This window comes from Maylandia zebra, linkage group LG2, assembly GCF_041146795.1.
Source record: "Maylandia zebra isolate NMK-2024a linkage group LG2, Mzebra_GT3a, whole genome shotgun sequence".
Classification (NCBI taxonomy): domain Eukaryota; kingdom Metazoa; phylum Chordata; class Actinopteri; order Cichliformes; family Cichlidae; genus Maylandia; species Maylandia zebra.
Window position 1 is genome coordinate 5,179,100 of NC_135168.1, and position 27,594 is coordinate 5,206,693.

Below are 27,594 nucleotides of genomic sequence, written 5' to 3' on the forward strand. Positions count from 1 at the left end.
GCACACATCCTTTCAAGGAAGCATTTCATTCATCCCTAACAAATGGAACAAAACACTGTGCAGCGTGTTCAGGTTTGAACGTGGCCCTGGCCTCTCTCTGCATCCACCTGGCACATGCAACACACATCCACTCCCTGCTGAACTGCTTGTATTTGATGTGTTGAAGTTTTGGTAAAGTTTGAATAAATTCCACTTTATTTATAGGAACATTTCATCTGTGGACTCCTGCTTCCCCTCTCCTTGAGCCAGTTTGTGACGGGAACATGACATAAGAAAAGTAATTTATCCCTTTTTGATTCTGTGTATCTGGCGCTCATCCAGTGAGTTCACACTTGGCAGAAACAGACTGAATTTGTCTGGAGAACTTTGGCTTCAGCCAAGTTAGATAAACACACTGTCTCTGTCAAAACAGCAGTGTAGTTGTGGCACCCCTGTGAGGGAATGACCACATGAATATTATTTTGTGTAAAACACTCATGTAACGGGACATTTTTCATTGCTATATGTATTTATTTTCAGTTTCTTTAAGAGGATAGAAAATCCATGTAACAGGGATTCATTTTATGTTAGAAAGCAGTGAGGGCGGAACTTTGGTGCTTGCTCCGGGGTTTCGGGGAGCAGTAAGTGGAGCCCACCTTCCGCTGCTTCCTCAGACACGTTCTGGAGGAAAGCAGAGACGCATCGTGTCTTCCTTACTCTGCTCTTCACCTGCTTTTACAGGTCGGTACACGGTGCTCGCACCGAAAATGTTGTTTATTGTCACCATGGTTACCCACGTTAATGTGAATGGGAGAGTTAAGGCGGTCCGCCAAAGTTATTTATATGTAAACACGGGAGAAAACCAGAGGAGTGTCCCGCGCGACCGCACCGCGAGCCCGCTCGTTAGGTGGAGCGCTCGTGAAGCAGAGTCAGTGCGCTCCTATGCTCTGTGCAAACGTGTTGTAATGCTCCAATCAAATCAGTTCTGTGAGATGTGAATGTTAATAGTTCTGTTAAAGTGACTGAGTAGATTAGCTAGTGTAACACAAGCACTCTGAGCAACTCTGTGTAGCTAACAGAGGCATTCATGGGTTGATTCAACAAGCTGTGTTTCATGATGCACTAAATAGTGATTTTGCCAGTAAATTACTGGAGGGAACAAATGTAATGTATTTACCAATGCTGTTATTGAATAGAACTGTTTAGCCAGTAAGACACTGCTGGGGACAATGTGATGTGTTTATTGATATGATAAAAGGATGTAGCTGTTATGGAAAGAAGTGTGAACTTGAGAAACTGAACCAGTTAAAAAGAGTATATTTCACTGATGTTGTGAAATAAGTAAATGTCATTGATGTGAATGAGGAACCAGCTGAACAGTATATTGAAAGCTCATGTTTAGTGTTTTATAGCATTTATTTGTGTGAAATAAATCAGACTCAGACACGTTCTGGAGGAAAGCAGAGACGCATCGTGTCTTCCTTACTCTGCTCTTCACCTGCTTTTACAGGTAACATATTTGTCATCGAGGTCTTCATCCTTGGGACCCGTAACATAGTAACTTCTTCATTGTTATACTTCTATAGTTTTCCCATTTTGTGAGCTGTGGATGTGGAAAGTGTCTCAGTGACACATCCACATGAAAACGGCGTTACCTTCGTTCATTTGCACGTCAAATGAACGAGCTGTTTGGACTTTAACGTCACAGCTGATGCTTCGATACTCGAACTCAAGAGTTCAGCTTCCACTCAGAGGTACAAGTACACACAGCAAAGATAAACGTGTACACAAGGTGGAACCCACAAGTGCACAGCTCCAACCAGAGATGGGCAGTAATCCGATTACTTTTTTCAAGAAACGAGTAAAGTGAGGGATTACTATTGCAAAAAAGGTAATTAGATTACTGTTACTTTCCCGTAAGCACGCTGCGTTACTGCGTTACTAAAACCGCAGCTGTGTGCAGATGAACAATGGATAATCTATCGAGTGTGGAGAGAGTGTGAGCGTGCAGCGTTTAAAGCGTGGACGCACTGACCTTACTTTGAGTTTGACTCTGTAAAAAGTGACAAAAACATTAGCATCCGCTGTTCACTGCGTGGGAAGACAACATGCTCACTCACTATGTGTTAATGGGCATGCTTATTTATAACTTTGATAAAATGTCATAAAAATAATTCCATGCCAGCTCACCATTGGTGATCAGGTAGTTTCTGTTCCAGTTCCAGTCCCATAAATCATGAAGCTTGCTGCCAGAAAAGCTTCAAATCTCCTTTGAAAGCTGTTTGTGGTCTTGATTGTGGGAGCTTCAGTTGTCTGACTCCAGCTGCCACACAGTGCTCACTGATATCATTTGCAAAAACCCCAGTGTGACAATATTTATCAGTGAAGCAGAAATCAGGAAGTGACGACTTTTCTTTGAACATTTGCTAAGGCTAAGCTGTGCTTTCTACCACAGTTGGGAATTTCCTGGTTTACAACAAATTATTGTGTCAACACCGCATAAGATTTCAAACTACAGGAAAATCACTGGAGTTATAAGAGGCAGACAACGACACACACACCACATGCATGCTGTTGCTATTTATTGTGGATTAACCTGTCAAGGGCAAGAACAAAAGAATTCTGCCTCAAATACAGGAAATCATAGCTTTCCTGTATTTCCTCCATTGTTGGCATGCTGGTTAGTGCTGTTGCTCCACAGTAAGAAGGTCCTGGGCTCAGGACGAGCCGCTCCCAACCTTTGTCGCCCACATGTTGAGTGAGTTTGACAAACTGAAGAGGCCCCCACCTGAAAAAGACAGAATTGACCTAATTAGTAAACATGCTCTCGAAAAATACAGAGTTGCCCTGTATGGCGCTAATGTCACTTCTGTAATGGACCTGCTGCTACGCGCTCATGAGCTTCACTCAGTGCTTGGACCACAAAGACCACAGCCTGCTTTATGTAGCAAAGACAACTATAAGTCTGAACTTTACTGCTTCAAATGCTCTCAGCCAGGGTTCACTACACGCACCTGCCCAAACTGTAACACCCAACCTCATTTGCCACAACGAGCCTCGAACACCGCTAGGCATGGCCCAGTCCAGCCATTGCCAGCACCTGGCCCCTCTGACCCTGGCCATGAAAAGGTGGAATTAAGCAGCACCACATCCCAGCCACAATACAGGCAGTCGGGAAACTACAGGGGGGGGGGAGGACATTTCACAGAGGCCAACCTTCCCCCAGTTACTAACGGAGCCTCACACGGCCGATTCACTACAGGGTGGACACAGTCTTGGACACTTGGAAGACAATTTTTCACAAGTCCACTGGAATACCCCACTAAGAACGAAAGTGAACTTCAATGCTTCATCTGTGGATGCTACCCTCGACACGGGTGCTTCCCTCTCGGCTGTATGAACAGATCTCATTCAAGTAAATGACTCTTACCCTAGAAACACAAGTGAGTGGAATGGTCCTGCAGTTAACCTCGCCAATAATGCTCCCTGTATCCCTGTTGGTGTTATTTGGCTCAATATTGGATTCATGAACAAGAACTTTTACCAGCTTTTTGCCATAATACCAGATTTGTCCTCTCCTTTCATTCTGGGAATGGATTTTATGGCAAGAGCTTCTGTTTCTATTCACATTCCCACTAGAACAGTCTACATTGAGGACATCCCCTGCCCACTCGCAGACAATGAAGAGGACCTTCAAAATGATTACTCACATTCACCTGGAACACTGATGTCTTTGGACTTGGTTCGCTCAGACTTAACAGCCAAACTGTCTGAAGCAAGTCTCTCAGAGAACAACAAGGATGCTTTACTAAATCTGCTCAGCAAGTTTAGCTCCTTGTTTGATGGTCAACTTGGTCGAACGGCTCTCCCTGAGCACGCCATAGAGACTGGCAATGCAACACCTGTCAATCTCCCACCCTATCACACGTCACCTGCTAAGAAACGTGTGATTGAAGAACAAGTGCAACAAATGTTGAAGGACAACATCATTGAACCTTCCACAAGCCCTTGGGCAGCTCCTGTAGTCATTGTAAATAGAGCGGCCACGGAACCAAGGTTTTGTGTGGACTTTTGAGGGCTCAACCAAGTTACCCGAAAAGACTCTTGTCCCCTGCCTCGTGTAGATGAGTCTTTGGACTTTCTGGCAAGAGGAAAGTTTGTCTCGACATTGGACTTAGCGCGAGGCTATTGGCAGATTGCTGTAGCAGAGGACTCGAAGCCTAAAACTGCCTTCATCTCTCACTGCGGTCTCTTCCAGTTTCGGGTGCTGCCCTTTGGGCTCTGCAACGCACCTGCAACTTTTCAGAGACTCATGAACTCTGTGCTTGCTGGCTTCATTTACAAAACGTGCGCAGTCTACCTGGATGACATTGTTATCGCCTCACCTACCTTTGAACAGCACTTAGTGGATCTTGAGGAGGCGCTGGGCAGACTCCAGGCTGCTGGCTTGTCATTGAAGCTCAAAAAGTGCCAAATCTGCCTCGATGAATTCACCTTTCTCGGGTACCGCATCACATCATCAGGTGTTAAGCCCGATCCGGACAAAGTAAAGGCGGTTAAGGAGTTTGATACCCCAACCTCAGTGAAACACGTCCGTCAGTTCCTTGGCTTGACTGGCTATTATCGACGCTTCATTCAGAATTATGCCCGCCATGCCGAACCTCTTCACGCCATCACCAGAAAGGACAATGCTTTCCACTGGGACGACAGCTGTCGAAGGGCCATGGACACTTTGAAGGATCATGTCACATCAGCCCCGATCCTGTCATTTCCAGACTTCAACCGTCCCTTTTCCATTCACGCCGATGCATGTGACATTGGTCTTGGGGCAGTGTTGATGCAAAAGGATGACAAGGGTCGTGAGTACGTTGTGGCTTTTGCTAGTCGCTCCCTTTACAAAGCTGAACTCCCCTACTGCACTTCAGAGAAGGAGTGCCTCGCTGTGATATGGGCTCTGGAACACTTCCGCCCATATGTTGAGGGTGTTCATGTTACTATCTTCACTGACCACAACAGTCTCAGGTGGCTCATGTCTCGTCAAAACCCAACGGGCCGACTCGCCCGCTGGTCACTTCGTTTGCAGGACTTTGATTTCACAATAGTGCACAAACCTGGTGCACAGAACAAAGTTCCCGACGCACTGTCATGCAACCCTTTGCCTCTGACCTGTGACAGGCCGACTGATCTTTTACCAGATCATGCTGTTATGGGCAGCCTGGACATTCGTACTCTGCCCCCCGTCATTCTGGCTGACCGTTCACAATTCAGACAGCTGCAGTTAGACGATCATGTCACAGGTCCACTCCTCAGAGACATTGAAGCAGACTCTCTGAACAGCTCGGACAATGCCACCTTGTTACAGTATGTTGTGTATGACTCTCTTTTGTATCACAGAGAACCCAAGTCCATATGTGCTTTGCACCCTTTGAAAGAGCTGAAACTGTTTGCCCCTACTTCCATGAGAGGCACCTTGCTGGACTATTACCATGACCACCCCACAGCAGGTCACTTGGGTGTTTCTAAGACATTGGCTAGACTGCGTTTTAGGTTTTTCTGGCCCAAAATGGCAGCTGATGTGAAACGCTATGTGATTTCATGCTCAGTGTGCCAACTCACCAAGCCAAGTCAGAAAAAAGCAGCCGGTCTTATGGTTCCCATTGTCCCCCAGAAACCCTGGGAGTATGTGGGTGTGGATTTTGTTGGGCCACTTCCCCGCACCCCCACTGGTAATGCTTATTTGATCGTGTTTGTTGACTATTTGACTACCGTATTTTCACGACCATAAGACGCACTGTGCTAAAAGGCGCAGTCTCAGTTATGTGTGCCATTACTGTATTTAACACACACATAAGGCGCACTGGATTATAGGGCGCATACAAGTACCGTATGCGTATTTAAAAATAAAGCGGGAGCAAAACAAAGTTTGGTACTCACATTTTTATTACCAATAATCGTCATCATCAACAACACACAAACATACAAGTGTGCGTATTTAAAAATAAAGCAGGAGCAAAACAAAGTTTGGTACTCACATTTTTATTACCAATAATCGTCATCATCAACAACACACAAACATACAAGTGTGCGTATTTAAAAATAAAGCAGGAGCAAAACAAAGTGTGGTAATCACATTTTTATCATCAATCAAACCCATCGAAGTCCTCATCCTCTGTGTCTGAATTGAACAGCTGCGCTAAATCTCCATCAAACATGCCAGGTTCACTTTCTTCACTGTCAGAGTCACTTTCCGTGCCGTGCGGCTCCTCGGAAATGATGCCGGCTTTTGCGAAAGCTCGAACAACAGTGCCAGCAGACATATTAGCCCAAGCATCTACAATCCATTGGCAAATTGTGGCGTAACTCGCCCGGCGCTGCCTTCCACTCTTGGTGAAACTGTGGTCTCCATCGGTCATCCATCGCTGGATGTGTTTGTCGCCGATGTGTTTGCTGCACTAGGAGCGGAAGATGGCCAGCTTTTCCTTATAATCCGCTGGAAGTTGCTGCGCTACCGTAGTCCTGGTCCGGATGGAAAAATGGCACCGTTTCATAAAAAGTGAAAGTGAAACTGCTTTTAGCCGAATGGTGACCGTCGAAACGCTTCTCCCGCTCGTTCTTTGCTCGATGATCCACCGCTCGAGTCTTTCCTCCAACTCGGGCCACCTCGCCTTATGTCCGCGGAAACTCAGCTGCGTTTTCTTGACCTGCCGGAGCTTGTTTTCTAGCTTCCTCCATTTGCGAACCATCGATTCGTTAATCTTAAATTCTCTCGCCGCTGCTCGATTTCCATGTTCCTCCGCGTAGCTGATGGCCTTCAGTTTAAACTGTGCTTCGTAAGCGTGTCTCTTTGCCATTTTCAGGGTTGTTAAAACAACGATGTCCTGCATAACGCACATACCTGTTCTTTTATACAGGTATGTGCGATAAAGTCAACGCACACACTTCACCCTTTAGCGTTCTCATGGCGTTCTCTACTACGTCCTCATTACAACACACAGGGCGCACTGCGCTATAGGGCGCGCCGTACTTTTTGAAGAAAACCTAAGACTTTTAAGTGCGCCTTATGGTTGTGAAAATACGGTAAATGGGTTGAAGCCAGTGCTGTCAAAGAAGCTATATCTCAGGTTGCAGCTGGTAAATTCGTCACTGACATTTTTGCTAGGCATGGTACACCCACTTACCTCATTTCTGACAGAGGGTCTCCTTTTGTGAGTGAGCTTTTTGAACATGTTGTTTCTGCCTTAGGCTCGGTGCACAGACTCACTACGGCATATCACCCTCAGACAAATGCTACTGAACGCGTCAACCGGACTCTGAAAACTGCAATCCGCGCTTATGTAGGTGATAAGCACACATCATGGGACAAGTTTCTCCCTCAAATTTGCTTTGCTCTGCGCACCGCCCCCCATGACAGTACAGGTATGACTCCTGCCATGATGCTTTATGGTCGTGAGTTAGACACCCCGCTTGACCTTATCACTCAGCCTTCTACAGTAGGTGTTGATGAACCGGGTGTGCCTTACCCTGAGACTCTGAGAGCCTCCCTGCAGGAAGCTCACGACCACGCCAAAGCAGCTTTGGACTATAGCCATGACAGACAAAAACATTACTATGACTTGAAACGTGGCATGTCGATGTCTCGTGTTGGTGACCTTGTGAGAGTTAAGACGCACCCCAGGTCAGACGCTCAGTCTAACTTTACTGCTAAACTTGCACCACTGTTTCAGGGACCATTGTGTGTATCTCAGAGACTCAGTGATGTTAATTACAAATTCAAATTCAAATTTTATTTGTCACGTACACAGTCATACACAGTACGATATGTAGTGAAATGCTTGGACAACTGCTCGTGACCTAAAGAAAACAAAAAAGGAAAAGGCTATGAATAAGATAGGAAATAAATATGAAAAATTAAAAAGGGTAAATTTAACTAGGAAGGAATAAAATATAAATTAAGGTTAAAAATGAAATAACTGTACAACACAAATTAGAATGAAGGGTAAATTTAACTGGGAGAATAAGATAAAATATATAAATTAAATTGAAAATAAAATAACTGTACAACAAAATACACAATATAGAACTATATAAGAATGTATGAACAAAATACACAAGAAGTATAAATAAATATATACACAATAACAGCAGCAGTGATTTAAGTGATGAAGTGAAAACAATGTCCAGAATGTCCAGTGTGTGTGTAAGAACTATATGTGTGGGTCAGTACTGTGTGGTGGTGTGATTGTGATTGAGAGACCGTATCGCCTGCGGGAAGAAGCTCCTCCTCAGTCTCTCTGTGTTGGTCTTCAGGGAGCGGAATCGCTTTCCTGACCTCAACAGAGAGAACAGTCTGTTGTTGGGATGGCTGAGGTCCTTCACGATCTTCCTGGCCTTGGTCCAGCACCGCCTGCTGTAGATTGAGTGCAGGTCAGGGAGCTCGGAGCGGATGGTGCGCTCAGCTGATCGCACAACCCTCTGTAGAGCTCGTCTGTCCTGCATGGTGCTGTTCCCGAACCAGGTTAAGATGTTTCCCGTCAGGATGCTCTCTATGGTGCACGAGTAAAAGTTCCTGAGCACCTTGGAGGGCAGTTGGAAGTCTCTCAAGCGTCTGAGATGGTAGAGACGCTGTCGGGCCTTTTTCACCACGGTGTTGATGTGACAGGACCATGACAGGTCCTGCGTGATGTGAACTCCGAGGTATTTGAAGCTGTCCACTCTCTCCACTGGGCACTCGTTGATGACGGGGGTCTGGTAGTTCCTCTCCTGCTTAGTGCTGAAGTCCACTATCAGCTCCTTTGTCTTACTGACGTTTAGAAGGAGGTCCTCTGGCACCAGTTCTCCAGATTCCTAATCTCCTTCAGGTAGGCCGTTTCGTTGTTATCAGAGATCAGGCCCACCACGACGGTGTCGTCAGCAACCCTACAGGCTCACTTGGGTGGACTCCGGTGTGGATGCAGGTGTTTATCATGTTGTGAACATGCAACCGTTCCATACCTGGGACTCTCTCACTTCCAAAGAACATTCTGTTTCATTGCCTGCTGAGAGAGAGACCGCAGAGGGTCTGAACTCTGACTCTCAGGCCCACCCTGGCCCCCCTGCAGACACTGACATTGACTCTGAGCCATTCCCCTTTGATTTACCGGACATTGACTCTTCTTCTGGTGTGGGCGCTGTTCCAGAGAGTGTTTCACCCAGATCTGTCCAGCACCCAGCTGCTGGTGGACATTACAATCTCAGGCCCAGACGTTGCCCCAGAGTTACGTCTGGCTGGAGCAACAAAAGATGGACTAATGATTTTCACACAACCAGGCTTGATCTGAAGTGAAATGTTTTGGTTAAACCTGTTTGATGCTGTCTTGTTGCATTGCTACTTTGAGTCATGATATGTAGATGTTTCTGTTTGCTCTACTTAATCCAGTTTTATGGCTCTTTCGTGCGTTAAGGTTCATTCTTGGCATTTACTTAGAAAAAAAAAAAAGAACAAAAGAAAAAAGTGAAAAAAACTAAAAAAACTGATTTTCCACTGTACATATTCGTCTTATTTTCACCAATTTCATTTTTAAATGGTCTTTTGCCCTGTGTGTGTGCACCAATCTTAGCTGTAACCTCTATGTATAGGGTACTGTTAGGTGTGGTGTGTGCTTTTTCGGCTGTGTATGGCTGAGGACAGCCTTTTTCTCACCAGGGGGGGACTATGTAACAGTTGCTATTGTAATGCAGTGTATCACCACATGGCGGCGCCTCCTGTCTCACGACTGGTGTCACCCCCTTTTGGTTCTTCTTCGCACTCCTCCTGTAATGGATGCTCCCGTGTGTACGCGGACTAGTGTGCTCTTTAGTAATGTGTGGTAGAGGTAGCACTTTTATTTTTGATATTGTAAATAAATGAGTACTTTTTGGAAAGTCAGAAGCTGTTGCTCATTCGCTATCCACCTGCACACCTCCGCGGCTGGCTTCATCTCCACTGCACGTTACAATATGTTGATTTTTTTCGCCTACTCATATCATCATTTTTTTACTCCTGGTTCTGTATGTTCATGTTCTGTTCTTTTGTAAACTTCATCTGTTTGTATGTTGTATACTAATTGTGTTTCAATAAAGTTCGATTTAAAAAAAGGTACGTTCTAAACGAAGCTTCAGACGTCACTGATCACGTGACTCTGGCCAAACGAATCAAGCCTCGACACGGTGCTTCTGAAGCAGCGCGTTGATCTTTCTGACACACGCACCGGAGCGTCAGCTTCAAGCTGGCCATCACTACGTCTCACATCTAAAGGTGTCAAGGTAACTTTGAACTGAGTTCAGTCAATCTGGAGTTTTTCCAAGTTTTCTGTTGCTCTCTGTGAGAGAAGAGCGTTAAAGGCGGGGCTCTCTTCTATTGGTGTGCAAACCAATAGAATGCATCGTGGTGGGGGGGGAGGGGCATCACGGGCATTGGCAAGAAAAAAATAAAAGAATCGGTCGTACCCATGCTTCCCCGACGTCATGCCAGCGCATATTGGGAAATTCGTAGGCACCGATCGGTTTTCTATCAGCCATTTGCTGGGAGTAAGGGCGCCCTCCGTTTGCGAGGTGCTGCTGGCGGCACAGGGAGGAGAGAGCGGGGCGGCGGGGAGTCTCTGGCTGGCTGGAGCGGCATCTAATAACCAACTCGCAAAACAAAATAAAAACAACACAACAAACAGATATTATGATACAGACTTATAATCTGCACCGATGTTTTTTCTAAATTCTATAAAGTGAGCGCGAGAGCCCTCGGTGCGCCTGCGCGCTGCTGAAGTCAAAGTAAACTTTATTGTCATCTCCGCTACAGACAGTCCAGCATATAGAGAGACGAGACGACGAGGCTGCAGTTACAGCGGTGCAAGTAAACAAACAATAAATATAAGAAGAGTAAGAAAATAAATCTACACTTTAGGACTCGGGGTAAAGGATCAATAACAATTTAATTTATAATTTACAGTTTGATGATTTAAAGTCTCACACAACCCGTCAAAAGGGGCGGGGCCGGCTGCTTCCAAGTAGAGCACATTTCATTTATAATGATGTAAATCCAAGCCCATCATGGATTCACGATCTGAATCCTGGGTTGTGTGAAATCCCAGAAATCAACCTTAGACAAAGTAAATCTGTGAACTAAGGTGTAGGTCTGTTAGGTTAATTGTGCTGATCCTCGGGTTGGGGGATTTGTGTTTGTACTGGAGCGCAAAATTCAAACCAATGGAAGATGGACAACAAAAGTTCAAAGCCATCAGGTGCTCAGGTTGGAAAAAAGAGAAAAGATGCAGGTAAGCAGACGTGTGATTGGATAATGGCAGCTCATCCTGAACCAATCAGACTAAACTCCAAACAATACATTATGTTACAGATTTTAATATTAATTAGTCATTGTTACTTGTTGATTTGTCCTTTTCTCATTGTGTGACGAATTATGACGACTGTTTGGTAGCTGTTATTGTCTCTCTCTCTCTCTTCATGTGTGTTTCTCTGGTGAAACAATAGTTTTGTGTTAATGTTAGGGCTGCACGATTTTGCATAAAATGAGAATCACGATTTTTTGGCTTAGAATTGAGATCATGATTCTCTCATAACAATAAATAAACAAACATAAAACAACAAATGTCTCACGTTTTGTTGTTGCAGCAAAATGTTGTCCTGCTTGAAATTCCGTCTCCACCGTTGCTCGACGCTGCGTGTACAGAGCAGGTAGTGCAACAATAGAAAAATAGTTGCGGGACGGCACTGTGTAGCGTTTGTCTAGGGTGTTGATCGTTTTCCTAAATCCCTCGTTTTGCACAGTGTTGATGGAGCCATATCTTTGGTCAGGTGATAAGTGATAGCCTCCGTGATGTCTTTGTGCCTGCGGGAGTTCGACGTGTATAGGGAAGCGCTGTATAAGGTTCCCGTTATTGATGTTTGGGTGGTTGACCGGGACGGATTTTCTCCTGTCACTTTCTCGTCATCCCTGACGTGCTCTCCGTTGTTGTTTCCCTGCTAATTTTAGCATCACACGGCACAGCTTCTGTATCACGTGGTATAAGGCTCTGCCCTTGTCATTTGTTGAGCAGGAAGAGTGAGCGCTTGTTTTCATGCAGAGTACGTCCCGGATCAAAATGTGAAGTTTTACAAATCACCACTTCTTTAGTGAATATCATTTCAGTCTCAGACAATCTCGTTTCTCTTACAAAGGTTGAAAGCACCTTCTGCGGATGGCGGTACCACACAGTGTGCGTGGACTTCCCCTGCACAGAAGGCAACTACAAATGCTGTGAATGCTAAATAAACAGAAACAAATGATCCCTGTTGTCTTTGCTTGATGATTGGTTTGAGTCTTGACAATCCACATTGCTGGTGTTGCATCTTTCAAAGCCAGCAATGGCAGGTATCAGTGCTCAAACCTTTTGTGTTTGTTTCCAACAAGTTGCCCACCTCGGGAAACAAAAATGTGTTCTTTTACTTGTCAGATGAACATATGAGACACTTTGACTCTTCAGTGCAGTGTGGAGCCTAACAAAGATCTGTTTTGTGTCCCAGCTGATCAGCAGGAGGAGGAGAGTCTGACGGAGCAGCAGAGGAACATTTTCAGCTACTTGGACTCAGCTCAGCCACTACAGAGGAAACAATGAGCTCAACACAGAAGGTGACAGACAGAGCAGGACCATATGACCAAAGATATTTATCACCATATACATTTGAACATTTGCCATAACAATGTAGCTGACGATAGAATTGACACCAGACAAAATACTTTACAGCTGCACAACTTTATTAAAAACCCATCAATGTATTTTCACTGAAACAAGCAGCTGTTGTTTATGTGCATTAAAGTTATATAAAAATGTAACAGTGCAAATGCAAATTCCTCGCTGACAGTTTAACCAAAAGGCGTTTCCAGTGGAAACTGGCCGACACATCCTGAGCATAACCATGTATAATATCCACTAAACTTCAGAAGAGGTTATACAGTCGTGGCCAAAAGGTTTGAGAATTGCATAAATATTGGAACCTGGAGAAGTTGCTGCTTAAGATTTTATAATAGCATTTTGCCTGCACTCCAGAATGTTATGAGGAGTGATCAGATGAACTGCATCGTCCTTCTTTTTATAATACAGATTTGTACTTTATTTCAAATTGAACCTTTAAAGGGGCATTTCTGGACTTTTAAACACCAGTAATGTACTTTTAAGGGAACATTCAAAAAAAATGTTCCTATAGGTACAAAAATGTTCTTATTTCGTATTTCTGAGAGTGTATCATGTAACACTATAGATCAACTTAGCTCAGAATATATAAACAGTTACAGCAATATGATGCAACAAACACAGCAGCTACTGATCCAAAATACTCAAAGCTTCATAGAACTGAAACCAACATTTATTTTTAGCTCCATCCTGCTGCTGATACAGACTTTAGGTTTCTGAACATTAAACTTGTTGCTGCCTTTCATAGTGTGTAACTTGAAGGCCCTGAGTACTTTCTCCCACACTGAAAACACTGGGATGATCACATTATTTCAACATTACCTAATAAGACTGATTCAGCACAGACAGTTATGTTAGATTTGTATTGTTGATTGTTATTTATGCTTAGAAATATTTACTTATATATGCTTAGAGTTTTGTAATTAGTTGTAGATTGGTAGAGGTTTTGATCCTTGATAGTCTGCAAACTTTGTGTGTATTAGACAGCACTTTGGGAGCATGAGAGGTCATACCGTGTCTTATTGTTTTATGGTAGGATTAACGTAGCTACGTCTGTTCTAGTCTAAGTGCTTTTCTGTTTAGATGAACTGCTGGACTTCCTCACCGGGGGGGGGGGGTCTAGTCTACCCTCTTCCTGACCAAGGATGTTTGACCCTTTGATCAGCAGTCCACACACACACACACACACACACACACACACACACACAGGCAAGGTACTCTTTGTTTGTATGTAGACGTCATATGTTAATGAACTTATGCATATTCATGTAACCTCAATAAAAGAACAGTGGTACGGGAGAACGGACGAGAGCTACTGGGGTCAAGCGAAGGAACGGCGCTCTGTCTGGTTCTCTCCCGTGCACGAGTAACATGAAGAAGTTTGCCTACTTGCGTCTTGCTTGCAGTGTAATTATATTGTCTTAACGTTCCAGCGAATAGGTTTATGCTACAAACCTATCAAGTTATGTTAAACTTTCCTAGCAGTCCTTCACAAACAGGGAACAGTCTGTCTATTCTCTCCATCTGTCAGCTGCTGCTGGCTCTTCCTCCTCCTCTTCCTCACACACTGCTGAGTTTGTCCTGGTGGATCATCAGGGCTGCAAAGCCTCACAGATGATGTGCAGCAGTGGGTCCCTCAGTCTGTCCTCACTCTGGACACTTGCAGTCGTCACACATGGAAATCAAATGTGTGATAAGCTGCAGGATTCAAACACAAGTGTAACTTATAAACAGATGTTCATACTTTTATTCCACAATCAGAGAGAAAGAAACAGAGAGAGAGTGCAGGACAGACAGACAGGTGACAGTCTCAGGTGTACACACTGCTACACAACAGCACCAGAGAAGCAGGATTTAGTGTTTGTGTTATTACGAGTGTAAACAAGAAGAGTTCCAGATGGTGCAGTGGACACATGTGTGACTGCTGTGATTAAAGCATCTTTCTTTCAGCTTAACGAGTGAACCGTCAGCTCGTTCAAACACACGTTAAAGTGCGTTTGGCTCGACACCACCGAACAGAGGCAGCAATATAACACAGCTAACATTAACAGTGCAGTGAATCCTGCTTGTGCCGTGATGTTCAGGACTGCAAACCGAGCAGCATCACTGACTTTCAGCTTGTTGTGTTTGTGGATATATGACTGACTTTAATTATCCACAAAATCATCACATTCTCTGTCAGATTAAGGTCGACTATCCGGTTGTTCAGTGATGACGCGACGAATCCTACTTCCGGGTCTAAAGTAGTCTGCGTTTAATATGGCTTTTTTGTTGTTAACATGTTTAATGTTATGTATTTTCTTCTATTTGATCTCAAAATCTCCTAAAACAGTCAGTGATCACTGCTGACCTCCCTCGGCTTTTATTACCGCTAATCATTTATTTAAGCTCAGGTTTTAAAACCTTAGGATGTAACTACAGCCCAGCCCATGCAGCAGTATATGAATGACTAACCTCGTATTGTGGATGGATTATCTCAGTTGTTCTCCTGGCTGAAGTTTGGTCCTTTTACAGCATCCTGCCATGCGATTACATTTGTTCCTGACCACCGAGAACACTCACATAAACTTTTATCGAGTGGAAAAAAAGTTAGGTTGTTTATATTATGCTAACATAGCTGTGTCGCTAGCGGTCACGTAGCACATCATTATATACCAGCTAGCCCAACTTCAGTAACCCTACAAACGTCACTGCTGTTTAGTTTTCTGTCTTCATTTATGTTGGAAGTGATAGCAGAGCTGTAGGTTTTAATTTGTTTCCAAAACCCCGCAGTCAGGACATGCTATATTGTATTTAGATAGAAGCTAGCGAGCTAACTCCCTGCTAACTTCTAACTCCGTTAAATGTCATAAATTCTGTTTTCATGGATGCCTGGATGTTAAACTCAGTTGTTACACCTGGTAGAGCAGAACGCTGATCATTTTATTAAAGATGAAAGACTTTAGACAGTTTTTCAACTCTCAGTAATGCCATAGTGATCGTTTGATATATGGACCTGCATAGTTATTTGGCTTATATCGTGATAGATATCGTTATCGCCTGAAATGAAAAAAACATATCGTGATATGAAAAAATCTCATATCGCCCAGCTCTATATGAAAGATGTCATTAATGCACTAGTAATGTCTCATCTGGAGTATTGTTCAATCATTTGGTCAGCAGCTAATAAGACAGATCTTAACAGACTTCAGTTAGTCCAGAATAAGGCGTCCAGATTAGTGTGAAGATGTTCATACTATACTAATATTGATCAAATGCATAATAACCTTTCTTGGCTTCCTGTACAGGCTAAAATATTCTATGGCTTACTTGTAGTTCTAAAGAAAGCAATTCTGTTAAACACACCACATTTATTCTGCTCAGCTGCAGTATCCAGATGAAATACATCATCATATTACACAGTTTTCAACAAGCTGCAATTTAGTAAATGCTCGAGTTAAAAGTAACGTTTTGTAAAACTGTTACATTTAGAGCAACTTTTAAGTGGAATAAGTTGCCTTAAAAAATTAGAGAATTATTCAAAACTTCAATGAACACTTAAAAGCCGATTTACAGAGCTTTTAGTTCTTGTAAATATTGTAAGACATGATTTGTTTTTGAAATTTGTGTAATGTGCCTCAATGTTATTGATATTATTATTATTATTATTATTGATTGCTTATATTTGAACAATTGTGAAACCTCACTGTGGATGTAAGAGTGAAATTATGTGGATATCTTGAATCCACTTTATTGTGTAATATTTTATGGGAGTATTTGACGGAAGACGAGCAACATCTGTTGTGGAAGCTAACGGGGTTCCTTTAGAATAAACAAACATAGGATTTATTATCACTGAATAATTCTGTATAAATCTATACAAATTATAGAAATATGTAATAGGAAACAACAAAATAATCTAAATTATAAAATAATGTGTGTGTGTGTGTGTGTGTGTGTGTGTGTGTGTGTGTGTGTGTGTGTGTGTGTGTGTGTGTGTGTGCATGATTTTAGTGTTTGAACAGTCATGAATTATCTTTAACAGCAGGTTGGATGTAATGTGTTAGAAGTACCAGCAGGTGGGGATAAGAGACCTTTAAGGTGTTTGGTGCCACGCTCCACCTTCAGGTTTAAAACTAGTGTTAATGGAGTTTGAAGGTTGAGTTTGTTCCACGACTGCATTTCACTCACTGCCTCTGTTTGTATCTCTGTCACTGCAGGACCAACATGGAGCCAGAAGTCAGCGCTCTCAGGAGGCCGACAAACCTCACAGAAGAAAGGGAGAGAAAAAACACACCTGTGACGAGTGTGGGAAGGGTTTTACTGAGAAGGCTAAACTAAAACAGCATCAGGTCATCCACACTGGAGAGAGACCGTTCAGCTGTGACTTGTGTGGAAAGTCTTTTTCCTTCAAGCGTTCCCTAAAAAGACACCAACTCATCCACAGTGGAGTTAAAGCGTACAGCTGTGATCAGTGTGGCAGAGCTTTTACTCACAGTAGCCACTTACAGAGTCATCTAGTTACCCACTCTGGAATTAAGGCATACAGCTGTGACGAGTGTGGGAAGGGTTTTACTGTGAGGGCTAAACTAAAACAGCATCAGGTCATCCACACTGGAGAGAGACCGTTCAGCTGTGACTTGTGTGGAAAGTCTTTTTCCTTGAAGCGTTCCCTAAAAACACACCAACTCATCCACAGTGGAGTTAAAGCGTACAGCTGTGATCAGTGTGGCAGAGCTTTTACTCACAGTAGCCACTTACAGAAGCATCTAGTTACTCACTCTGGAATTAAGCCATACAGCTGTGACATCTGTGGAAAAACTTTCAGCCAGAGAGGGAGCCGAAATACACACCTACGCATTCACACCAGACATGATGTGTACTGCTGTGAACAGTGTGGCAAATACTTTACAACAGACGCACAGTTACGACGACACATGTTTACCCACACTGAGGAGAGACCTTATCAATGTGACCTGTGTGAGAAGACTTTTAAATCTCCACATCACCTGAGACAACACCAACAGATCCACACCAGAAAGAGACTCTACAAGTGCAGCTACTGTGAGGTATGTATTTATATTGTTATCTTGTCATTTTAGCCTGACTGTTTGGAACAACTCTGCTCATTAAACTGTGTTAGCATGTTAGCAATTCTACTGCATGGAAAAGCAGCTCTGAGTGATTATTCAGATTTTCCTTTCAGTTATGATTTTAGTATTACTGTAGTATTATGGTGGTAGTATTGTAGTTATTGCAGACCAGTAAACTGAGTGTGTTAACTGAAACAGTCAAATGTAGTTGGACGTCTGCAGAGATGCTCTTTATTTCAGGCGACATTCAGGATACAAATGTTGAAGGACTGACTTACACTGTCTTTGTGTCTTTGTTTAGAAGCAGAGCGACATAGATGGATCCAGTTCTCAACCCTGTCATCACTGTGGTGGTGGGAAAGACTTTCATTGTGACCTCTGTGGAAAAACTTTCAGTCGGCAAAAGACCCTAAAAGTACATCAACGTAGACACACTGGAGACAAACTGAAATACTGCAAAGAATGTGGGAGAAGCTTCACCACACCAAGTGATTTAAAACGACATGAACTGATTCACAGTGGGGTTAAAAAGCACCTCTGTGATCAGTGTGGGTCATCCTTCACCACTGAATGTGAGCTTAAATCACACAAACGAGTCCACACAGGAGAGAAACCACACAAGTGCAGACACTGTGAGAGAAGCTTCTCACAATCAGGTAGTCGTAACATTCATGAACGTGCACACATGGAAGGAAACTACAGCTGTGACCAGTGTGACAAGAGCTTCAGGAATCTCAGTTCATACTCTGCACACAAACGATCCCACGTTACTAATAAACTGTTTCACTGTTACCAATGTGCCCAAACATTCACCTCATTGTCTGCTCTGTGCAAACATCAGCGCGATCACTCAGGGCTGAAATCACTCCCATCACTGGATCACAGTGAATCTGAAGACACAGAAAGATCCTCTGGTTTCCTCTGGTCAGAGTCAAAAAGATTGAGATCAGGCTCCACAGAGTTCAGATAGAATCATTTAAACTTGTGTTGAACTGAACTGGTTGCTGGGCTGAACTTCTACATAATACAGATCTACATGGGATCTTCTTTTCTGTTGTTTTACTGAGTCAGTTTTGTCCTTTTTTCTCTGTCCTGGTTTTGCTCGTCTGTAAATGATTGAAACTCAGTCAAATAGTTCATTGTTCTCCAGCAAAACGTTTTGGAAACTCATGTTTAACCTTTAAAACTCTGACATGTTTTAGCACACAAGGCTTCATCGGGGAGTTCACTCATGATTGGACCATGAGAACAAAGGTTTTTAGTTCTTTCAAAGAGATTCTTGGAGATGTTTGATGTTTCTGTTTTTCTGAAACCACCTGAAAGAAAAACTATTTTTCTTGCTTTATGTCGTGTGGAAGTTTTTAATGTTTCTTCATCTGTGATGTTCTTGAATGTGTTCACGTGAAGATGGTACAAATAAACTGTCCTTTCAGCTTTAGCTCCTAATTTATTCATTATTTATGGATGTAGCACAGCAGCCGTCTCTTGATTAACACATGGAGGGCTTGGGATCTGATGGTGTCGTCTCCCTAATTTGCCCACTCAGTAAATCTCACTCATGGCCAAGAAATTGAAATAAACCTTGTTTCCCTGCTGGATAGTGATCCACTGTAACTCTGCTCCTCCTTCCTGTTTAGGATTTCTGTGGCTGAAGTAAAATTCCCTCCATCCATCACTTATCCCAGCTAACCCAAAGTGAAATAAAGTTTTGCTGGTCTTAAAAAAGCATTACAATAATGGGCATTACCAATGCAAACTGAATGATACAGAAGATGAAAGAAGAGACTTTGATCAGTTAATAAAGCTCATGATCTGGATTCATTGTGGCTGCTACACAGATACTTCTGGGTCACTTCTCTCAGTTAGGAACCTTCCTCACCAAACTGACTGTTGGACCACACCCCTGGTTTCATGAGAAATTGTTTCAGCCATGATTTCTCTTCCTGTATTTCAGAGTAAAGACTGAAGTGACAAATGGAAGCATGTTTAAAAAACACAATGTGAGAGAGACGTTGAGGTCCTTAGAAGTTACCCTGGGTTTTTCTGTCACCCTGCTAGATGTTACACACCTTGTTATTGGACTGATTTCTACTGCTGGACTACTCCTGCGGAGAGTAACAATACTCTTACTAATTAGCTCCCTTTCACACCTTTGGGGATATTTATTTTTGTGTTTGCAGCGCTGTGAGCCAGAACAGCGAGAGAAAAATCTGCAACAGCAACGAGCCGAATGCTTACGTGAATCGCAGCAGCTGCACATGTGCTACGCTGAATTAGAGGATATCTTTGCTCTGGATTTCTATTTCTACTTTTTCATTTCTATATGATTCTTCTTGCATCTAAACAAAGATGATTCAATTTGCTAAATGTTGATGGCTCTTCGTGCTCAGGTGTAAATGAGACGTAATATTTGCTCTTTGTTTGGTTCTCCTGTACAGAACCTTGCAGTACAACAGAAACCTAAAAACATTATTTGTAGTTGTTATTCTTAGTTGTTCTGCTGCCTAAATACCACAGGGTCTGATTATGAAGTTATTGAGCTGCACATACTTTACGACCTGCTTAAGTTCGAGGTCACAGCGTCTGTAGAGCAGCTGGAACATAATGAAGTCTACAAGGTTAAAGTTTTCTCTTCAGTTATTGTTCTTTCTGCTGCTTGGTTTGATGGATCTGAGAGCTTTTGTTTTTATTATTGTTATTATAATTATCATTAATATTTTACTCTCTAGAAGCTTTAAAATAGTGTTTGTGTTTGAAAAAATTGATTTAAGAATTGAACAGAAACATCTGTCCTTCTGAAAATGGCCCAAAGGCACGGAGACAAAGTCAAAGGATGCAACCTGTAACTTTCTCTTCCTTCATGTCAGGACCACCATCCATGATTTCATGTGGGAGTGACCCCCCACAGAGGGACAAAAGGACCCCCTGATGATCCTCTAATCGCCTGAGCCAAGGTGTGAAACTGGGTGTGGGCTCCAATCAGCCAGAGTTTCGGGTGTGTTCATTGTGAAACCTGGCCGCACCTTATCATGCGAATTCCTGAGGTCAGATGGCCCAGGATGTGAGTGGGCGTTAAGGCGTCTGGGAAGGGATCTCAAAACTGGATTATAGATGGCAGAGAGTTGGTGTCGTAAACCCCGCCTCTGTTCAAAGATGGTCGCTCATAGTGGACATAGATGGCTTCTTTCACTCCTCTTTCAAACCATCTGTCCTCTCTGTCCAAAATGTGAACATTGGCATCCTCGAAAGAGTGACCTTTATCCTTAAGATGCAGATGGACTGCTGAGTCTTGTCCTGTGGAGGTGGCTCTTCTATGTTGTGCCATGCGCTTGTGAAGTGGCTGTTTGGTCTCTCCGATGTAGAGGTCTGGGCATTCCTCACTGCACTGTACAGCATACACCACGTTGTTAAGTTTGTGTTTTGGCGTTTTGTCTTTCGGGTGAACCAGTTTGTGTCTGAGTGTGTTGCTGGGTCTGAAATGCACTGGGATGTCATGCTTGGAGAAAACTCTCCTGAGTTTTTCTGATACACCGGCTACATAGGGGATGACAATGTTGTTGCGTCTGTCTTTCTTATCCTCCCTCGCTGGTGTCTGATCTTCTTTTCTGTGCCTCTTTGCTGACTTTAAGTCAGCAAAGAGGCTCCTTTGACTACGATGACCTGGATGACTGAGAACCTTCACAGACACTTGTGGTCAAATAATGTGTCAATCACCTGTGAATCAAACTGTGTGTGGCTCAGTTCATGTCACAGTGTTGTTTAGTATATCTTCACTTGTCTCACTCTCCTTCTGTTCTGTCCATCAGGACGATCCTCAGCGCTTACACAGATCCTCCATCGATGTTGTAACTGTTGGCATGATGACATTGTATATAATTTGGATTATTTCTTTATCTTGTCAAGATCTATGTCATGATTGTAAATTGTTTAAGCTGTACATTACTGTTTGTTTTTTGTAGTCAACGTTTTGGTGCTTTGTGCTTTTATTTTGAAAGTCAAGTTCGCTTACAAGTTGCGCTAGAATAAAGGTTTTTAGTGGTTTTATTATAAAGGTTTTATATATTATATAATAATGATAATAATAATAATAATAATAATATCAATAACATTGAGGCACATTGTGTGGAGGAGGTTCAGTCATATCCTGATCATCCAGACAGATTTGATGTTCGTCCTCAGCTGCTGTGTAGAAATGGTCTGACTGGTCGCTGTTACTGGGAGGTCGAGTGGAGAGGAAGCGTTTATATATCAGTGAGTTACAGAAGCATCAGAAGGAAAAGGAGGCAGTGATGACTGTGTGTTTGGAAACAATGATCAGTCCTGGAGTCTGTTCTGCTCTGATGATGGTCCTGATTCTGTCTGTCACAATAACAGATCAACATCCATCTCCTCCTCCTCCTCCTCCTCCTCCTCCTCCTCCTCTGTCTCTAACAGAGCAGCAGTGTATGTGGACTGTCCTGCTGGCACTCTGTCCTTCTACAGAGTCTCCTCTGACACTCTGATCCACCTCCACACCTTCAACACCACATTCACTCAAACTCTTTATCCTGGGTTTATGTTTCCCTGGTCTCCTGGTTGCTCAGTGTCCCTGTGCTGAGTGGAGTGTAAAGAGTGTCTCCTGTTACAGAAACACTCTGACTGTTGAACAGATAGTTCAGTCTGTACATGTCTGTCTCTTTCACTCACAAACACGTTTTCAGATTCATGGATTCAATCAGTTGATGTTTGAAACTCTTCTAAATGATTCCTTGTAAACTTCTTCAGTCACAAACAAACAGGAAGTGATGTCACATGTGTTCCTGTCCACACAGCAGAATGAGTCTATTGCTGACAGTGATGTACAAACAGAGTGAGCATTTCTGAGGCCCAAATTAAACTGAGTAGTTCACTGAATGAACAATGGACTGTGAGCTCAGTTCCTTCATCATTAGTATGGATTATATATGTATATGTATTATATTAGTATCATATATATCAGGTGCTGCTGCTTTCAGTCATTGTGCAAATGTGCTGTTTGTAAGCTTGTAAAGCTGCAGTCAGCTGAGACTGAAGAAGTCACCTGATCAGTGAGCAAACGTTTCTGAAAACGTCCAGATGAACAGAATCAACCTTTTGGGATCAGCCAGCAATGCAGCATCATTGTTGTTCAGCTTCAGAGGTTTGCAGGAATGAACTGATGACCAGAAACAGCTGCAAAGTCCAAGAAAATACCAGCTGGAGTTCAGCTGCATTTGAAGAAGTCAAAGAAAAGTAAGGATGGCAAAGGGCGACGTTTTCTTCCAAAGAGCTGCAAACATGGTCGACGCCTCATTAGAAGAATCATCTGGACATTTGTGAGGAACTCTAACCAAGAAAGCAACGTCACACAGATCCAACAGACAGTTTCCATGACTGCAAGTGTTGAGTGGAAAAATGCTACATTGCATTATTGCATCCTCTCACCACAGGAGGCGCTGTTGGCACCACTGATTGCTGATCAGCTGTTCTCTGATGATCTGATTGATACTGTGAATAACGGGACTCACTGAACTCTGTGACACAGTGAAGATTACAGAGTTGAACTTCAACATCTGACTGACGTCACACAGACAGAAGGATGAACCAGTGAGGCACAGAACACAGTTACTGGAGATACTGGATCAGCTCCATGTGAACCTCTGATGGAGAAGCTGCTGAGCCAGAGAAACATCAGGACATGACAGCAGCTGCACTTATCTAACAACATGTATCAGAGCTGATCTATGTTAGAGGATCTATCACAGCAGCTGAAGCCAAAGTCCAACACTGGATACCAGCTGAGCCTGTGCTGAGTGTAGTGTTACAGGAAAAGGGCAGAAACACTGGTAGCTCCCAGTGATGCTGACTGGGGCACAGAGCTGAATGATGCAGCATCAGGACACTGTTTCAGTCTGACTGACAGAGAAACCTGTAGCTGTATCTACATGTGAGGCAGAGGCCACACAAGCAGCTTTCTATGTTTCACAGTGACTGAGATCTTCAGTGGAGGTGGACATTGTGACCAGGAGATATTTTATTTTGTATTCTTATGATCACAGTTAGAATCAGAAGTATCAATCATTAATCATTTACCATTGTTGAATCTGTTGACAGTATAATCTTTTAATTACATCTGTGTTACTCTGAGCAAATATTAATGCACACTGACTGTTTATATAAAGTTGTTGCACTTTAGTGCAGTCACACCAGTCAGACCCACCAGTCCTGTTGGGCCCGGCCCGCCTGCGTGTAGTTCTGCACGTACGCCGGCCTGTAATCACATGCACGCACTTATGTAACACACACGCACGTTCACCTACACACTTAGTAATAATAGGAGGGTCGTCTGAGGACAGTTTTCTGATAGATACACTTTCACAAAATGCACAATGTACTACACACTTGTTTTTCTCTAACAACTGGCAGTTGATGTCCATATTAGGTAAACTCTCTGAACAGGCCCAAACTGTTATCATTTCCAGTAAGGTCTGACTGTGTGACGTCATCATGGCTTATATAAGGAGGGGGAGCTGTCCACTCTTTGGAGATCTGTGGCTGTACGCTTGTCTTCCCATGCTTCTGTCTTAGAAGTGTGTAATAAAATCACTATGTTTGTCACCTACACGGACTCGGCTGTTTTTCCTTCTTACCCAAACTGAACCAGACGCAACAACTTGGTGCCGAAACTCCGGTTGGGGAGGAAGGGAGCTTGCAGCTATCGTGTGGGTGACAAACAGGGGCGGAGGCCAGCAGCCTATCTGAGTGACGCCAGGCGACATAAGAAAAGGTGAGTGCCACCTGTTGATTTTTATCCAAAGGCGCTATATTGGAAGTTAAAACTAAATTTAATTAAATAATATTCACTCGGTCTGGGTTTCTGGCGTTGGTCCATAGTGATCTTGACTAATTAGTTTTAAAATAGGGCATAGTAGTCTGACTAAATTCATTGCTGTTCATTTTGGGGGTGAATTTTGAGTTAAGAAGTTATGTGTTTAAGTTAATACGGTTTAAGGTGTGTGGAAACAAATAAATACGGTTTAAGAGGTTTAAATGTGGGTTGACTGGGAATGCCAGCCAGTCAATCGGTAGTGTAGGGATAATTTGGTTTTAATTGGGTAGCAGAGACGGTCTCGGGCTTCAGATAAATGAAACTGGATGGCAGGGGTCCAACAGTGAGGCGTTTAAAACAAGTAAATTCGTTTAGGACTGAGAAGCTAGGCTCTCTAAGAATGCAGTTGTTCAGCAGGTGGCGCTGACACCTGACCGCGGACGCGTGGTTAGGCTTTTGCCCGGTTTTGGCCTCCCGCTGGGGACTTGGGACTCCCGGTTAATTGGCCAGGTAATCTATGAGTGATTGCCTTCTACTGCATTGATTGATTAAGAAGGTTAGACCTGGCTGCATCCTATCTAAACGTTGGGCACACTGAGCTTTAAGTAAAGCCAAAAGCGTGAACTGTGATGTGTCACGTGGCCGGTGGAGCTCCGTGTTTTCCTGGCGGGGAAGTAGTTTTAAAAGTAATTAGAATTTAGTAATTTGACCGTTCTTCAAGGCGGCGTACTTGAAACGGTAATTGAAAGATGCTTTTAAATTAGTCAAAGATTTAGGAACACCAGCAGAGAAATAGAGAAGTGAGATAAAGTTGTTCTGGCATATGGTGTTTTCTTAGGAATTCGAGCGCTATCGGGAGGGCGTTCCCGAGGCGTGTATTGACCAGCAAGGCTAGGCCTGGGCTATAGGTGCTTTTAAATTAGTCAAAAAGTTAGGTGTAACCTCTTGTGGCATATGACGTCTATGCGGGCCCGTGTGTATATAGATTATAAATTACCGGTGTGTGTAAATAAGTTGTATAAATCTGTTAGATCTGAAACTCCGGCTAAAGACTTCATCTCTAGTAAAAATCTTTTCTCTTCTCTCCCTCTTTCTCTCAGTTGGGATTCTGTGTGTGTATGTGTGCTGGAGAAAAATAAAAAAGGAAAAGGGTCTCTCTCTGTCTCTGTGAGAGAAAAAAGGTGGGGGCCGAGTGAGCCCGCGGGGCCGAGTGGGTCCGCGGGAGCGAGCGTGTATGCTGTATGAGGAAGAAGGGAGTGGGAAGGAGCGAGTGAAAAGAGTAACCGAGTATTTGGTGATTTTTTATTATTTCAGAGGCTCTGGGTAAGAGTTTTGACTATATTGATTTAATTCTGTGGTTTTGGAGTTGGCGACTTTAGCTGTGAGAGTTGTGAAAAGAGCAGGTTTTTCTTTTGTTGTGATGTTAAGTATAAATTCAATAGACTGTGAGTAATTGGTGTTTTTCTGCCTATTGTGCTGCGTGGAAGACACAGAAGTGTAGAAATGTTTGTGGTTTATCTTTGTTTGACGTTTTATATAGAGTTGGTTGATTCAGGGTGATTTCTCCCGTTTAAGGGAGGAGTTGCATTGTGGTTATGTTAAAGCTTTGCTGTAGGGGTATGAGTGTGAATTTGTGCTGCCTTCGCATGTTTAAATGGATGCATAGAAGTTTGTGAGTGAGAAATTGTTATGGTGGGGTTTAAAGTTAGTAAAGAGTCAAACAACGCCCACTGTTTTAAAAAGGCCCAAAACATCATGAAAGACACCTCACATCCTGGCCACTCCCTGTTCGAACTGTTGCCCTCAGGCAGACGGTACAGGGCAATCAGAGCAAGGACTAATAGACTCAAACACAGCTGTTATCCAACTGCAATAACACATCTGAATACTACAAAATGTCCACCATGCCACTCTTGTGTTAATCTATGCACGGTCTGAAGCATGACTGTGGGAATACTTAGTATGTTAAGTATTCTATCTATTTTATTTATTGAATTTTATTGTTTTGTTTATATTTTGATATTGCTAGGGATGATGCAATGATCGGGGACCATTCTTAATTTCGTTGGTCTCATGACAATGACAATAAAGTTTTTGATTTTGATTCTGATTCTGAAATCAACCCTCCTCAAGAGTTCAATAATTTAGGCAGTTATGTTTATACAAATACTAAATGTATGTTTAGTGTCTTCATACAGGTGTTTTTTCTTAACCTGGAAACCTGAGTACGGCAGCAGAAGACGGGCCAAGCTTTGGCTAAAAATTCACGGCTGGACACCAGAGTTGTCCCCACCCCTCCCGGAAAAAAAAAAAAAAAAAAAAAAAAGAGGGAATGTAGTTTTAGGCAGGTTTTTCTCGCTGAACTGCTCTGGGTGCTGTGTCCCTGAATCTCACCAGTGTTAACCTCTGGCGGAGGACATGGAGAAAAGGAAAAGATGTTCCTGGTAAATGACCGAAACAAATAAAACCACACACAACCAGAGAAAGGTATGAGAAGTGTGAGGAATAGACACATGTGCGTGTTAGAGAAATGCCTCATTTGAGAAAAAGTTAAATTAACCCATACACTGCATTTCGTTGCCCTGTACCTGTGCATGTGCAATGACAATAAAGTGGAATTCTATTCCATTCTATATACAGACGTACCCATACATGCAATGGAGAAACAGCTTACATACATGTGCACGTACATGGAAGATTAAAGTAGCGACACTTAACACACACCTGTTTTTAAATGATATAGTTTATCCACTACTGACAAATAGACTCTCTGGGTTGCAGGACGACAACTTAACGTGAAAAGACAAAGACACTGGTCTGATGATTAAGTGAGGATACGACAAATTTAGTGGTTAAATTGGGATATGTTTTTGTTGATTGTTTGAGACAAATGACTACTGAATGGGAGAAAATTCCTTTTTAGGTTTCTAAACAGGATCTAAGAATTTTAACACGTACCTGTGTTGTCCTGTCAACTTGGGGGGTTATGAGTTGATTATGTGGTGAGAAAAAACAAAAA

The 27,594-nt window shown here is 43.0% G+C and overlaps 2 protein-coding genes across 2 annotated transcripts in view; both read left to right on the top strand.

Annotated features, from left to right (window-relative positions):
* The first annotated feature begins 1,231 nt into the window (after window positions 1-1,231).
* The window catches only part of LOC112431789 (NACHT, LRR and PYD domains-containing protein 12-like), a 301,046-nt gene continuing 274,683 nt past the window's right edge, over window positions 1,232-27,594 (top strand). Inside the window, exon 1 of the mRNA XM_076888510.1 lies at window positions 1,232-1,489. The gene's annotated coding sequence lies outside the window, so the exon portion shown is untranslated. The remainder of the gene's footprint in view (window positions 1,490-27,594) is intronic.
* On the top strand, window positions 12,478-19,187 carry LOC143420418 (uncharacterized). The gene is made up of 3 exons (XM_076888560.1): window positions 12,478-12,616; window positions 16,877-17,725; window positions 18,051-19,187. The coding sequence occupies exons 1-3, from the start codon at window positions 12,599-12,601 to the stop codon at window positions 18,717-18,719; spliced, it is 1,536 nt and encodes a 511-aa protein (XP_076744675.1). The 5' UTR covers window positions 12,478-12,598; the 3' UTR covers window positions 18,720-19,187.

Excerpts from the sequence above, each read along its gene's own strand:
- LOC143420418 (XM_076888560.1), top strand. Across the intron at positions 17,726-18,050 it reads ACAAGTGCAGCTACTGTGAG|AAGCAGAGCGACATAGATGG; the intron begins GTATGTATTTAT and ends GTCTTTGTTTAG.